Genomic DNA, 16,362 nt, shown 5'->3' with positions numbered 1-16,362 from the left:
GGAAATTGTATATTCACACTGAAGGCATCAAAACTATGAATTAAGAGAAGTGGAATTATATACTTAGCAAAAAAGTGTGAAACAGCTGAAAATATGTCTTATATTCACGGTTCTTCAAAGTAGCCACCTTTTGCTTTGATGACTGCTTTGCACACTCTTGGCATTCTCTTGATGAGCTTCAAGAGGTAGTCACCGGAAATGGTCTTCCAACAATCTTGAAGGAGTTTCCAGAGATGCTTAGCACTTGTTGGCCCTTTTGCCTTCACTCTGCGGTCCAGCTCACCCCAAACCATCTCGATTGGGTTCAGGTCTGGTGACTGTGGAGGCCAGGTCATCGGGCGTAGTACCCCATCACTCTCCTTCTTGGTCAAAAAGCCCTTACACAGCCTGGAGGTGTGTTTGGGGTCATTGTCCTGTTGAAAAATAAATGATGGTCCAACTAAACGCAAACCAGATGGAATAGCATGCCGCTGCAAGATGCTGTGGTAGCCATGCTGGTTCAGTATGCCTTCAATTTTGAATAAATCCTGAACAGTGTCACCTGCAAAGCACCCCCACACCATCACACCTCCTCCTCCATGCTTCAGGGTGGGAACCAGGCATTCATTCACCTTTTCGGCGTCACACAATGACACGCTGGTTGGAACCAAAGATCTCAAATTTGGACTCATCAGACCAAAGCACAGATTTTCACTGGTGTAATGTCCATTCCTTGTGTTCTTTAGCCCAAACAAGTTTCTTCTGCTATTTCACCATGATGGCCTGCTGCATAAAGTCTCCTCTTAACCGTTGTTGAAGAGATGTGTCTGCTGCAAGAACTCTGTGCTGCATTGACCTGGTCTCTAATCTGAGGTGATGTTAACCTGCGATTTCTGAGGCTTGTGACTTGGATAAACTTATCCTCAGAAGCAGAGGTGACTCTTGGTCTTTCTTTCCTGGGGCGGTCCTCATGTGAGCCAGTTTCTTTGTAGCGCTTGGTGGTTTTTGCAACTGCTCTTGGGGACACTTTCAAAGTTTTCCTAATTTTTCGGACTGACTGACCTTCATTTCTTAAAGTAGTGATGGCCACTCATTTTTCTTTACTTAGCTGCTTTTTTCTTGCCATAATACAAATTCTAACAGTCTATTCAGCAGTACTATCAGCTGTGTATCCACCAGACTTCTGCAAAACACAACTGATGGTCCCAACCCCATTTATAAGGCAAGAAATCCCACTTATTAAACCTGACAGGCACACCTGTGAAGTGAAAACCATTTGCGGTGACTTCCTCTTGAAGCTCATCAAGAGAATGCCAAGAGTGTGCAAGGCAGTCATCAAAGCAAAAGGTGGCTACATTGAAGAACCTAGAATATAAGACATATTTTCAGTGGTTTCACACTTTTTTGTTGAGAATATTCTATCTCTCAATGTTAAAATTAACCTACCCTCAAAAATATAGACAGTTCATGTCTTTGTCAGTGGGCAAACTTAAAAAACAGCAAGGGATCAAATACTTATTTCCCCCAACTGTAGATGTATATATATATATATATATATATATATATATATATATATATATATATAGCTACAGTGGGGAAATAAGTATTTGATCCCTTGCTGTTTTTGTAAGTTTGCCCACTGACAAAGACATGAGCTGTCTATAATTTTAGCAGTAGGCTAATTTTAACACTCAGAGAAAGAATATCCAAAAAAAATCAAGAAAATCAAATTGTATAAATTGAGAAGAAGACAACTGTTGGTGCAATTGTAAGAAAATGGAAGAAATACAAAATGACTGTCAACAAGAAAACCATTGGTAACACATTACGCCTTAAAGGTTTAAAATCCTGCAGTGCCAACAAGGTCCCCCTGCTCAAGAAGGCACATGTGCAGGCCTATCTGAAGTTTGCCAATGAACACCTGGATGATTCTGTGATTTATTGGGAGAAAGTGCTGTGGTCAGATGAAACAAAAATTGAGTTCTTTGGCTTTTACTCAACTCATCGTGTTTGGAGGAAGAGAAATGCTGCCTATGACCCAAAGAACACCATCCCCACTGTCAAGCATGGAGGTGGAAACATTATGTTTTAGGGGTGTTTCTATGCTAAGGGCACAGGACTACTTCACCGCATCAATGGGAGATTGGATGGAGCCATGTACCGTAAAATCCTAAGTGATAACCTCCTTAAAAATGGGTCGTGGTTGAGTCTTTCAGCAAGACAATGACCCAAAACATACAGCCAAGACAACAAAGGAGTGGCTCCAAAAGATGCACATTAAGGTCATGGAGTGGCCTAGCCAGTCTCCAGACCTTAATCTCATAGAAAACTTATGGAGGGAGTTGAAGCTCTGAGTTGCCAAGCGACAGCCTCAAAATCTGAATGATTTAGAGATGATCGGCAAAGAGGAGTGGACCAAAATTCCTCCTGACATGTGCGCAACCCTCATCATCAACTACAAAAAAGTCTGACTGCTGTGCTTACCAACAAAGGTTTTGCCACCAAGTATTAAGTGTTGTTTGCCAATGGGATCAAATACTTATTTCTCACTGCAAAATGCAAATAAATTTTTCTAATTTATACAATGTGATTTTCTTGATTTTTTGGGGGGGATATTCTATCTCTCAATGTTAAAATTAACTTACCCTTAAAATTATAGACTGTTCATGTCTTTGTCAGTGGGCAAACTTACCAAAGCAGCAAGGGATCAAATAATTATTTCCTTCACTGTAAATGTAACATTGAAAAGCCCCTGGCCTGTGGGCACTAAGCTCTGTCAAACTCTAAGGGTCTGTGCACAAGTTGCAGATTATTCACATTTTTGTTGCGGTTTTTTTCTGTGCAGATTTTTCACAAAACCTGAAGGGTTTCCTGATGCCAGCAAAGTAAATGAAAATCCTGAAATCTCATGCACACATTTTTTTTATTTTTATCTTACAGATTTGGTGCATATTTAAATTCTTTCAGCATTTTCTCTACAGATTTTACCCTTACTAATGAATGGGGAAAAAAGACAATTAAAAAAACGCAGCAAAAACGCACCTATTTTATGCAGAATTTTTCCTGCCAAGAGATAGAGAAATGGTGCAGAAATTTCTCCATCAAATTCATAATGTGTGCACATACCCTAACAGTAAAGTGGTCATATCGCCACTAATGAAACATATGATGAATCCTATTATAGATATTAAAGTTGGTGTCAATTTATTCGCACATCCTTTTCCATTGGCTATGACAATGGCATATGGGTGCAGGAAGGGTGAGGGACTATAATCTCTTAGCTGGCAGCATCCACAGCTCTTATTTTGATTTGCCGGCCTAGCATGACATCACATTTTCATCATGCCACAACGCTGAAGTCATACCAGGTTGTTAAGTCAACAGAGGAGCCACAGTGCAGCCAGATAACAGGATTTAATCTTGTAGACCCCAAGGATTCTTGAGTTTCCGGCAACATTGTTTACCAGGGAAAACTCTTAAAATGGTCATCAACTGATTGAAGTAGAAAATCCTAAGAGGATACTCAACAAAATATATTGTTGCCGGGATCACCAAATGGATTAACTCCAAAGATCTTGTTGGCTTTCTATAAATGGCAGTACAAATTCAGAAAAAAATTAATCTCAAAAGAAAGTCTATTCAGTTACATGATCTTGGGATTCATTTTGTTTGGAGATCCAAGGAAAAAAAGGCAAAGCAAAAAGATAATTTTTTCCCTTTTTGATTTCGAGACAGTAAGTTAAAGAAGTTGCGTAAACATTGTTTCCAAAAGAAAAAATAATAAATGACAATAACCCCAGCCTTAAGGCAAGAATTGTGGCAAGAGAGATTAAATGATTAATATGAGAGATCAATGGGAATTGTCAAGTAATTCACATTAAAAGGATAATTGTAACACATTAAAATATGACGGTATCATTCTTGCCTGTTGAGAATAACACAAAATAGATGACTCAGACTTGTATGAAAGCAATGAAGGCATAAACTTCAATCATATAATTAAAAACATATTAAGTAGTAATTACTGCCTAATTAGCAGAGAGGAACTAATATTGTTCTCCATAGATGGCACATGTTAAGCTGGCCTTAAGAAAAAACATAATAAATATATTTCACTTCTTTATGATTACCCATGTGCATTAAAAATGCATCACTTTAAACAAAGTGATTGGTGCAGTTGAGTTTAATGTGTGGGAAGAGCTCTTCCCTAATCTAATATAACAAAACAGATTTGTTTCTTTAAATATCAACACAATTCTTGTAGCTTTTATGCCAAAATTTTGTGACACCTCAATTCAGAAATTAGTTATAATATTTGAATGGGAATCCACCAGAAAGTGACCAGTTCCCCCAGAGTATTACATTATGCACATACAGCGTCTACAAAAAGTATTCATAAGATATGAACTTTTCAATATTTTTTCATGCTGCACCCACAAACTTAAATGTGTTTTATTAGGATTTTATATGATATGCCAACACAAAGTATCAATTATTTTTGAAGTGTAAAGGAAATGATACATGCTTTTCAAGATATTTAAAAAATATAAATCTGAAAATTATTACGTACATTTGTATTCAGTCCCACTGAGTCAATACTTTCGAGGACCACCTGTCACTGCAAATTACTTCTGCAAGTCTTTTGGGGGATGTCTCTATCAGCTTTATAGATCTAGTGGCTGAACTTTTTCAACTTTCTTCATCACAAACTAGATCTAGCTCAGTGAGATTGGATGAAGAATATGAGCAGTATTTTCAAGTATTGACAGAGATTCTCAATGGGATTTAGGTCAGGACTTTATGTGGACCATTCACACAAATGAAAATACTTTTATCTAAGCCATCCATTGTAGCTTTGGCAGTATGTTTAGTTTTGTTGTACTGCTGGAAAGTGAACCTACTCCTCATCTTCAAGTCTTCTGCATCCTTTAACATGTTTTCCTCTTAGATTGCCCTGTATTCAGCTCCATTCATTGTCCTGTCAACTCTGATTAGCTTCCCTGTCCCTGCTGAAAAAAAGGATCCCCTCAGCATGATGCTGCCATGTTTGATGGTGAGGATGGTGCTTTCAGAGTAATTAGCAGTGTTAGTTTTCTGCCACACATAGCATTTAGCATTTAGCCCAAAAAAGTCTATTTTGGTCTCACCTGACCAGAGCACCTTCTTCCACATGCTATGCCGAGATACACTGCTTCTCTCTACATTTTTATGTCTTGTGCAATTTCTCTTGCACAGGACAGTGGTAAAAATGAAAAATTACACTGCGGTGTCTCTTGTGTTATTTTGTCCTCTGTAATATAAGTCTTTGGAGACAAGGCTATCCTGAAACTGCGACAGAGGATGCTTCTATTTACAAATGTTGCATTAAAAATAATATATACAGTACGTTTATGCCAGTACATTATGGGATTAAAACAAAAAGTTAAATCCAAGTAATGAAAAATATTGGCATAAAATCAATTGCAATAAACACAGACAGTTGCACTACATAAATACTGCTCAGGGCTCGGACCTAATTGCACCCGCTGTCAATTTAAAATTGCTACAACTCTGGCATCCTTAAAGTTAAATATGTATTTTCTTAACTATGAGAGAAGGAGAAAAAAATGGTAATCAGCTCACCTTCCAGGGAGGACAATTCAGTGTGACAACCACATGTAGGAACACGTAGGAACCCTGGTAGATCTTATTTGGTCCGGGTATGGTGCATGGAGTGTAGGAATGCACCAGGCTGGTATCCAGGTCAAAAATAGAAAAAGGGTCCATGAAGAGGGCTTCAGCACCAATGAGAAAATGTTAAAACATTACTTTTACTGTGCAATTATAAACATGGTTAAAAAAAGTAAGAAGAATAAAAAAAAGATTAAGGATCTATAAGCTTACTCGTTTCATGTTCGCAACCCTTATTAATATCTCATTGGTGCTGGACCTCAGTCCTCATGGACCGTTCTTCCATTGCCCTTACTATGCCACTGTTTGAATGCTGGAGCATCAAAGTCTCATCCCCCAACTCTGTTTCCTCTGATTCTACTTGATTATAGAATAATTTCTTAGGTGAAGATTTTAGCCAAAATTGTTCCTTTTCTCGAGTATAATATAACAGTCTCTTAGGATCTTGGTGGGATGTGACATCTTCTTTTACATCTTCCTTTTCTGAGGCAATGCACCTTGTGATATTCTGATGTCATGACATCATTAATGTGTCATATGAGACCTGCTCAACACAGGAAGCTCCAGTGCTGAGTGAAGGTCGATGTGAAAGATTACATTACCTGCCATGAAAACCATTTTCCCAATCTAGCACATATGACATATCATTGGTCATCAATTGCAAATAGAGCTGCCAGTGGATCTTGAAACTTTGCGTGCAAAGAGTGCATCCAGGGTTGCAGAACATCCTATAAACAACCATTAGGTTGTCACTTTAAGTATTAAAGGGACAGCTTAATTCCCTTTAAGTACTAAAACCCAATTCCAAAAGTGTTGGAACATTGTGTAAAATGAAAAGAAATCAAGAATGCAATTATTGGGATATATCTTAAAGTCATATTTTATTCCCAATAGAACATAGAACAAAGATGAGAAGATGAAAATTAAACATTTTTTTTCTAATAAAATTTTGAAAAATTGATAACAGCAACACAAAATTTGGGAGACAGTTAACAAAAGTCCAGAAAAGTAAGTGGAAGTAATGAAAAACTGGAGGGACAATTTTCAACTGAATCACATGACTATGTATAAAAAGATGATGTTAGAGAGGCAGAGTCTTTTAGAAGCAAAAATGGTTAGAAGTTCACCAATCTGTGAACAACTGAGGAATTATTTGATAAAAATGTTCCTCAATGTAAAATTGCAAAGACTTTGAATATCCTACTATCTGCGGTACCATATATTATCTAAAGATCCAGAGATTCTGGAGAAATCCATGTCAACAAGTGGCAAGACTGGCAGTCAAGACTGAGGACTGTGGAGCAGCCTCAATCCTGCATCAGAGAAGAATGGGAAAATAATATATTCCTTTCTGAAAACTCCAGCAATCGGTCACGTGAATTCCCAGATTTTATAGGTCATTGTAAGAAGAAGAAGGGTTTCTACAAAATGGTAATCATAGCCTTTTCACAATTTTTGTTTTAGATATGTTGCTGCCATCATTTTCTAAATTAGTAAATTTTTTCAAATAAAATGGATAAATATCTAACTTTTAACTTCTAATACATGTTCTATGTGGTGTTCTCAATAAAATCTGGCTATAAGAGATTTTCAAATCATTGCATTCTTGATTTCCTTACGTTTCATTCCGCATCCTATTTTTTTTAGAATTTGCGTTGCTTTTGCAGCGCTAACATTCTTTTGAGTTGTGGTTATTTATGGAAAGATTAGTTCTTCATACTCAATATTCACCTCTGTGTATGCAGACATAAGTTAACTTTAATCTCTTGCTAATCATCATTTCATAATTTAATTTATAGAATTTGTTTTACATGCTTCAATAAATCATTAACAAGCTAACATTAAATTTCATCAACATCATGACCACCAAAGGGACATAGATTTCAGTCCATACGTTTCTCCATAGATTCTTTTTAGGGTAGATCATGTGATGCCTAAAATTAATACTTTAGAAGTATATTTTTAACTAATCTAATCAAAAAGGTCAACTCTATCACAGTTACATTTAACTGACAGATCTCATGCCCTGGTTGCTTCTTCAGTAAAATATATAAGTAATATAGACTAAGAATGCAGAAAAATGGCATTCAATCTTAAGAGAATTAAATTTTTTCCAAAATTTTAATGTCTTGATTATAAATGAGTTGTACTTTTAGCCAAAGCTTATGGGTCTCATTTCAGATTGAACCTGTTTTACCCTTTAATTTAGTCACAATTATGCTATCCTAATGTTGTTACATACTAGCTGGTTCATACGAGTAAAGGAAAGAGGAGTGTGGTGGATCCTGTGCGCTGCTGCTGACAAGGGTTAATTCAGGCGGTATGTATAAAAAACTTCCAATTTAATGCAATGCGTTATTGAGTATAACCTACTCCTTCCTCAGGCATAACTCGTTTATGCCTGAGGAAAGACTAGGTTCTACTCTGAATCACGTTGCAATAAATTGGAAGTTTTTTACACTTACCGCCTGGATTAACCTTTGACAGCGCGAGCACTCTGGATCCACTGCACTCCTCTCTCCTCTTCTTGTGTAAAAAAGGAGATAGTTTTCATTACATCCCATGATTACAACACACATTACGACATGCTTATGCAATTTTTTTTTACAATCACAGATCTTTTTGTAAATTTCTTTCATTTAGGTGCTTTCTAAAGGTCAGAAAATTAACTGCATGCCCGCAAGAAGCAGACACAGATTTGTGCTAGAATTGCAGAATTTCCAGATTTTTGTAAATAAATGTGAAAAAACTGTTTGCGATAATGACCAATTCTTAGTCAGTTACATGTTAGGTCAATCTTCACATTTTTGTCCATATTTTGGAAACTTGTCAAGATTTCTGAAACTTGTGTAAACTTTTGTCAATCTATTAATTTCTAATTATTCATAATTGAAGTATCTCAGTAGGTGATACCTTTTAATGGCCAACTGAAAAGATCAACCCCTGAGGACTCTTAATTTTGAATATTTTTTCTTTTTTCCTTCCGAACACTGTAAAAAATATATTTTTCCTGTTAATTTCTATTAATTATAAAATTATTTGGATTGGGCTCTTCTCTTCTTGTTTTCTTTTGTTTGTATATGATGATTAGAGATTAACACGTTTTTCAAAATAATTTTTCTAAATTGCAAAATTAAATACGCAACAGTAAGATTTTTTTTTAACCATTTGGGAAATGCTACAGAACAGGACATAGCTCAATACATTAAAGTTAAAGATTCTCATGATGCTATTTTAAGCCTCTTTTGGGGATTCACTTAGGGCTTCTGACATTTTTGACAAGAAGGAAAGCAACTGTTTTCCAATTGGATTAGTGATGGAAACCTGATCAAGGCGCCATAGGACCCCATTAGAAATTGTAATACTAATATGAACACAAAGTAATAATTCTAATTTAGAATGATTGTGCAACTGGTCAAATTTATAATCTCTTTTATAAGACTCAAAAAAGGAATATTCAATGTTTCTTCTAATGCATCTTTATACTACAAGAGCTATAACTATAGAAACTATTAACGTGGATTCCTCAGAACATGACAAATGCTGGAATAAAAATTGACTTTAAAAATTGTATTTCTCATTTTAATACTTGCATTTATAAAACTGAGATGCATCTGGACAAATAGAATTTAACTCATAATGATAATAATAATAATTTTTATTTATATAGCGATAACATATTCTGCAGCACTTTACAATTAAGCAGGGACATGTTCAAACAATATAAACAATACAATGTATCACATTTCAACAGTAACATGAGGAGTGAGGGCCCTGCTCGCAAGCTTACAATCTATATGGAAACGGGGGGATACAATAGGTAGAACATGGTCATCAGCCAGTATCTGTCTAAGAGCAGTTACCGTATGCTATTTGGTGCATGGAGGATGTGGAGACAGATGAATACGCAGGGGCAGATTAAGATTAACATTTAGGAGGGGACAGCGGAGAGTCAGATTGGTGAGTTGAGGTAGACTTGTCTAAACAGATGTGTTTTTAAAGCCTATTTAAAAACATGTGGCTAGATATTAGTCAAATCATTTGAGGTAGTGCATTCCAGAAAACTGGCGCAGCACGAGTGAAGTCTTGGAGACGAAGTTTTGAGGTTCGGATTAAGGAGGATGCTAGTCTTATATCAGTTGCAGAACAGAGGGCACAGGAGGGGTGATAGACAGAAATGAGGGATAATATATAGGGCGGTACAGAACTATGAAGAGCTATGTGGGTGAGAGAGATGAGTTTTTATTGCATTCTGTAGTTAATGGGTAACCAGTGCAATGACTGGCACAGGGTAGAGGCGTCAGTGAAGCGGCCTGATAGAAATACGACCCTGGCTGCTGCATTCAGAATGGATTGGAGAGAAGAGAGTTTGCTTAGAGGGAGACCAATTAGAAGAGAGTTGCAGTAGTCCAGACGAGAGTGAATAAGACCGACAGTAAGAGTTTTTGCAGTATCAAAGGTGAGAAAAGGTCGGATTCTGGAGATGTTTTTAAGGTGCAGGTGACATGAGCAAGTAATTTCTGAGGCTGGTGACTCGGATAAACTTATCCTCAGAAGCAGAGGTGACTCTTGGTCTTCCTTTCCTGGGGCAGTCCTCATGTGAGCCAGTTTCTTTGTATCGCTTGATGGTTTTTGCAACTGCACTTGGGGACACTTTCAAAGTTTTCCCAATTTTTCGCAATGACTGACCTTCATTTCTTAAAGTAATAATGGCCACTCGTTTTTCTTTACTTAGCTGCTTTTTTCTTGCCATAATACAAATTCTAACAGTCTATTCAGTAGGACTATCAGTTGTTAATCCACCTGACTTCTGTACAACACAACTCATGGTCCCAAACCCATTTATAAGGCAAGAAATCCCACTTATTAAACCTGACAGGGCACACCTGTGAAGTGAAAACCATTTCCGGTGACTACCTCTTGAAGCTCATAAAGAGAATGCCAAGAGTGTGCAAAGCAGTCATCAAAGCAAAAGGTGGCTACTTTGAAGAACCTAGAATATAAGACATATTTTCAGTTGTTTCACACTTTTTTGTTAAGTATATAATTCCACATGTGTTAATTCATAGTTTTGATGCCTTCAGTGTGAATATACAATTTTCATAGTCAGGAAAATACAGAAAAATCTTTAAATGAGGAGGTGTGTCCAAACTTTTGGTCTGTACTGTATATATAACTACCGTATTTTTCGGACTATAAGACGCACTTTTTTCCTCCAAAATTTTGGAGGAAAATGGGGGGTGCGTCTTATAGTCCGAATGTTGCTGGAGGGGTATATATGTATACAGTGCTGGGAGGAGCTGTTGCGGCAGAGGAGCGGGGCACAGGAGGCAGCAGCCGCCTGCTGCAGCCTACACTGTCCCCGCTGCTAAAGAAAATGAATATTCAGTGCTCCCCATTCCCAAAGCGTGGGGAGGGGATGAATATTCATGCCCTTTAACAGCGGGCACACGAGATCGCCCGGCAGCAGCCGGAGCCATGCTGCAGCTAGGCTGTGTTCTGGCTATTAAGGAGCATGAAGTCATGCTCCCCGCGCACACAGTCCCGGCGTGGGGAGCAGTGACTTCTGGCAGCTGATCTCTCCTTGTGAGCCACGCATGGCAGTGACATCATGCGCGGTTCACATGTAGAGATCAGTGCGGGCAGACAGGATGCAGCGCTGGAGGAGAGAGAAGAAAGGTGAGTAGGAGTGTTTATTTTTTTATATGCAGCCTGATGGGGATTAGGGGGACCATGCATACTAGGATAAGGCTGAGGAGGCCATACATAACAGGGTAAGGATGAGGGGTGCCATGCATACCAGAATAAGGATGAGAGGGCCATGTATACCAGGAAAAGGATGACGGGTGCCATGCATACCAGGATAAGGATGAGAGGGCCATGCATACCAGGAAAAGGATGAGTGGTGCCATGCATACCAGGATAGGGATGAGGGGTGCCATGCATACCAGGATAAGGATGAGGGGTGCCATCCATACCAGGATAGGGATGAAGGGTGCCATGCATACCAGGATAGGGATGAGGGTTGCCAGGCATACCAGGATAGCGATGAGGGGTGCCTTGCCTACCAGGATAGGGATGAGGGGTGCCATACATACCAGGATAGGGATGAGGGTTGCCATGCATACCAGCATAGGGATGAGGGTTGCCATGCATACCAGGATAGGGATGAGGGTTGCGATGCATACCAGGATAGGGATGAGGGGTGCCATGCATACCAGGATAGGGATGAGGGGTGCCATGTATACCAGGATAAGGATGAGGGGTGCCATGCATACTAGGATAAGGATGCAGGCTTCCATGCATATCAGGATGGAGGGGTGCCATGCATATCAGAATGGGGATGGCAGCCACATATAATATAAAGGGGGGCATATCTACATGGATGGGGGATATTATCGGAATTGGGGGACTTTACCCATATTCCAGTGTCAGCAGCAGACCCGCTCCCTCTTAACAGTGCATAGTGACCACATTTTTTGCTTCCATTTTTTTTTCTATTTTCCACCTCTAAAACCTAGGTGCGTGTTATGGTCCGGTGCGTCTTAAAGTCCGAAAAATATGGTATTATAGTTGAGAATATAAAAAATACATATTTTTTAAAGAAATTTTCAGTTTTGCATAGCAACATATGTATTTTTTATTTTATTTATTCAGCATCCCTGACTCATGATCGAGCTTAAGGATGCTAAATAAATAAATAAAATAAAAATGCATATGTTGCTATGTAGAACAGAAAATTTCTTTAAAAAAAACATAGAAAAAACCTAGCACTTCTCAAAAAAGGAATGAAAGGATCGTGAGTAAGGAAATAATTAGTGAACTGGAAAAATGGCTACTTCTAGTAATGAGCAAATGTGCTGGAGCTCGAATTTGGCAGTTCATTCAAATTTGGCAAGAAAATTAGATTTACATTGTTATTGTATTTATTAAGATATTCAGTGTGAATATTCCGTATCATGCTCCCCAGAACCGAAAACATGATAAAAGTATTTATAATCAAAATTGAAAACGTTTTTGCTAGTGTTTAGTGAGCACTAAAATGCTCGGGTGCTCGAAGCTCGGGCCAAGCTCACAGTGATACTCGGGTGCTCGACCCGAGCAATGATCCCAATGTTAGTCTGTGGGAGACCCGAGCATTTTTGCGGCGGCACCCCCGGCAGTCTGTAGAAAGCCTAAAAAGTGCCCAAAACGATAGTGACAGTACTCAAATGACATGGGGACAACATGGGGATTGACCCAGGAAGCATTTCTGACCCCCAGGTCACTACTGTTAACAATGTGGTCAGAGGTATTAAGCCACTTTTACGGGCTCACAATAAAACGTTCAAAAACAAAACTGAAACTATTTTCCTGTGAAATATGTTAAGGAACATCCTTTTCAGGGTAAAGACTTGTGTATAAGGTAAAATAAATAACCAAAAACAAAAACTTTAGATGAAAAAAAAACAATTTTTCCTGGCCCCTGAGACCTAGGGCTAAGTCTAGCAATTTGAGCAGCAGCAGCACACAGGACTGTAATGCAGTGTTTGTTGGTATAACTACTGCATCTCATATACAGCCTGCCTGCCTGATATCTGGGATGGATATTAGTCCTCAGAAGGACTGTTCGTTTGATTTTGCAGGCTTTAGAGACCCTACACTACCTATTTCACAGTATAAATCTCTCCCTAGCTCAGCAGCACTCTCCCTACACCGTCTGATCCGGAGTGACTGTGTCCAAGATGGCGACACCCGGTTTTAAATACTCGAGGTGACGCTGTGCGGCCAGCCAATCACTGTAATGCCCACAACCAACATGGCTGCGGCATTACACTGACTGGCTGGCAATCCCTGCATGTTCATTGGCTCTGTAAAGAGCGCAAAACATGCAGGGTGGAGACCCGAGCTCCCGCCCGAGTAACCCGAAAATGCTCGGTGCTCGCCGAACATCCCGAGTAGTGAGATGCTCGGGCGAGTACCGAGCAGTGTCGAGCATGCTCGTTCAACACTAGTTTTTTCCTCACCGCGTTTGTATAATGAAGGAACCATTCACAATAGTGTGTTGCCACTCGAGGATTATCTGTTGACCAACGGTCAATCAATAGTAGAAAGATTCCAGGTGCCGGCAACTTGAATAAAATCTTCAAAGCTTTTATTTCATTACAAATGGTTAAAATTCATGATGACAGGTAGAAGCTGCTCAGACGTGTTTCTAACATGAGCTGCCCATGATCACTAAGCATGTGGTCAAGGGTAGTTCACACCAGAAACGCATCATAGAGGTTTCTACCAGTCATCATGAATTTTAACCGTTTATAATGGAATAATAGTTTTGAAGAGTGTACATAATAAATGAAAGCTTTTAAACAATGTAAAACTCACCATGCCATTTACCTGCCAAACTGCTTCAACCCACCATCCAGACCTCCACTCTGTTTGACATTTTCTTTTTTTTGGCGCCTGACAACCTTTTCCGGCATCTTCACTTTGTGCCTGGGTTCCAGCATCGAATAGGCACTGGATAGTGGACTTTTAGAAAGATAGGTGGATGGCAAGGTGAAAATAATTTTTCTTAACCCCTTGCCCTCTACAGATCAGCAAAATGGTGCTTCTTATGAAGCAAATTGGAAAAAAATGGTTCAGGAGAATCAGAATTTTAAAATAAAATTGAAGGTGATTTGTATTCACCTCTAACAAACTTGCTCATGATTAATCTCTACTGGTTATTTACTATCTACACTGGATATTTTAATATGATTAACTGCAATTAATTAAAAGATATCAAATTTGATATTATCTATGTATGTCATTTAGGAATATTCTTTAGTTTAGTCATAGCAATGGTAAATTGTAATGGTATGGTCACAACACTCTCTCGCATAACTCAAAAAAGTTATTCACTATCTAATCTTCACTTTGTCCAGATGCTTTTTTAAAGCAAATATCTAGAGGTTCTACGCTCTGGCAAACTGGCTGTTCACATGTTAAAAATACAGAGGTAGGTTTAATGATGGTGTATTTTTGTTGCTAAATCAATGTCATGGTGGCTCAGCTTATGTGAAATATATTATTGTTGTGAATAGCTCTATATAAATTTGGTGAATTGTCAATAATGCAGCGTTGCACCACTAAGTCTTAAGTAAGACTGCATTGGTCGAGTTTGATGTACTTATTTAAGACAACACAGTCTAAAAACCCACAAAAATGCTTTTTCCAAAAATTCTAAATCTAAAGTCTTGAGCATAATACAAAATGTAATTCATTTTGGTACAAAAACAAAGCATATTACCTGTGTCAAATGCTGCAAAAAAGACAAGGAACCAACAGCATAATCCATTTTGATCTATGTCTTGGTATATTATTTCTTAAATACTAACAAAATGTATTCATTTTCAACATTTGAACCCAAATTATCAAAGTTTTTATGGTAGAATTTTTTTGACAAGTTGCAAAGTTTTGCGACATATCATTCTCACACCATTTTTGCCCATCTCTGATGAAGTGAGAAGAACTGGGGGGACAGGATGGGGACATGGCAAACCCTGTTCATCAAAATTCCTTCCTTATGCAACAATTATTTTTCCAGTTTTTTGGTGAGGTGCACATGGAGGTGCACACCACTTCTCAGATGTTCCAGATTCATTAAGAAGCTGTACCTCTGCCGCTTAATCAATCAGGAGCATCTGACTCTAGCTTGCCTCTTCGTCATGACAAGTGTGAAAATCACTGGTCTTGATGAATTATGGCCTTAGTATTTTGGCAACAAAAGGAAAAGTGGAGAATAAGAACTTTAAATACATTTTAATTAAATAATTGGAATATACTATCATGTAACTGGATGTTTAAATGATTGCAATATAATCATTCACATTAATGGACCTTGAAACCTGGTATGGTGACAACTACTGTGACACAAATATGTAATATTAATGCGCATGAGATAGATAAATAGGAAATATAGATTTACTATTCAAATAATTGAGTATCATGTAAAGGTAAAACTTAACTACGCTCAAACCCTAAATTTCCCATACTCATAGGGGTCCAGGATGTTACAATATATATAAATTCTTAAGAAAAATCATCCCTTGTGGTAGTCCCTCCAGATGATGTTCATTCTCTCAAATTTCTCTCATAATATAATTAGTCTAGATTATTTTTTTGTACTAATTAATTTTTCTTTTCTTTTTCAGTAAAAACGTGTGGGTCTAATCTCCAGGGTCCAGGTGGCACATTCACATCTCCTAATTTTCCATTTCAATATGATAGCAATGCCCAGTGTGTCTGGGTGATCACTGCAGAAAATCCTAACAAGGCAAGTGACTATATTATCTATCTATCTATCTATCTATCTATCTATCTATCTATCTATCTATCTACAGTCATGGCCAAAAGTATTGAGAATGAGACAAATAGTAATTTTTCCAAAGTTTACTGCTTCATTTTTTGTAATGGCAATTTGCATATACTCCTGAATGTCAAAGAGTGATCAGCTTAACAGCAATTACTGTACTTGCAAAGTCAATATTTGCCCAGAAAATGAACTTTAACCCCCAAAACATATTTCAACATCATTGCAGTCCTGCCTTAAACGGAGCAGCTAACATCGATTTAGTGATTGATCCATTAACACAGGTGTGGGTGTTGATGAGGACAGGGCTGGCGATCAATCAGTCATGATTAAGTAAGAATGACATCACTGGACACTTTAAAAGGAGGCTGGTTCTTGGT

General features: G+C 38.2%; 1 protein-coding gene across 7 annotated transcripts in view; it reads left to right on the top strand.

The window, feature by feature from the left end:
* Window positions 1–16,362, top strand: part of CSMD3 (CUB and Sushi multiple domains 3) — a 2,085,767-nt gene that overhangs the window by 964,551 nt on the left and 1,104,854 nt on the right. For all 7 annotated transcript variants that reach the window (XM_073679791.1, XM_073679790.1, XM_073679789.1 and 4 more), the window contains one exon: window positions 15,825–15,946. In XM_073679791.1, the coding sequence (XP_073535892.1) occupies window positions 15,825–15,946 (122 nt within the window). The remainder of the gene's footprint in view (window positions 1–15,824; window positions 15,947–16,362) is intronic.

The sequence above is a fragment of the Phyllobates terribilis genome, unplaced genomic scaffold (genome assembly GCF_046119375.1).
Source record: "Phyllobates terribilis strain yellow unplaced genomic scaffold, ASM4611937v1 Scaffold_4__5_contigs__length_816908805, whole genome shotgun sequence".
Classification (NCBI taxonomy): Eukaryota; Metazoa; Chordata; class Amphibia; order Anura; family Dendrobatidae; genus Phyllobates; species Phyllobates terribilis.
This window is presented reverse-complemented; position numbering and strand designations above follow the sequence as displayed.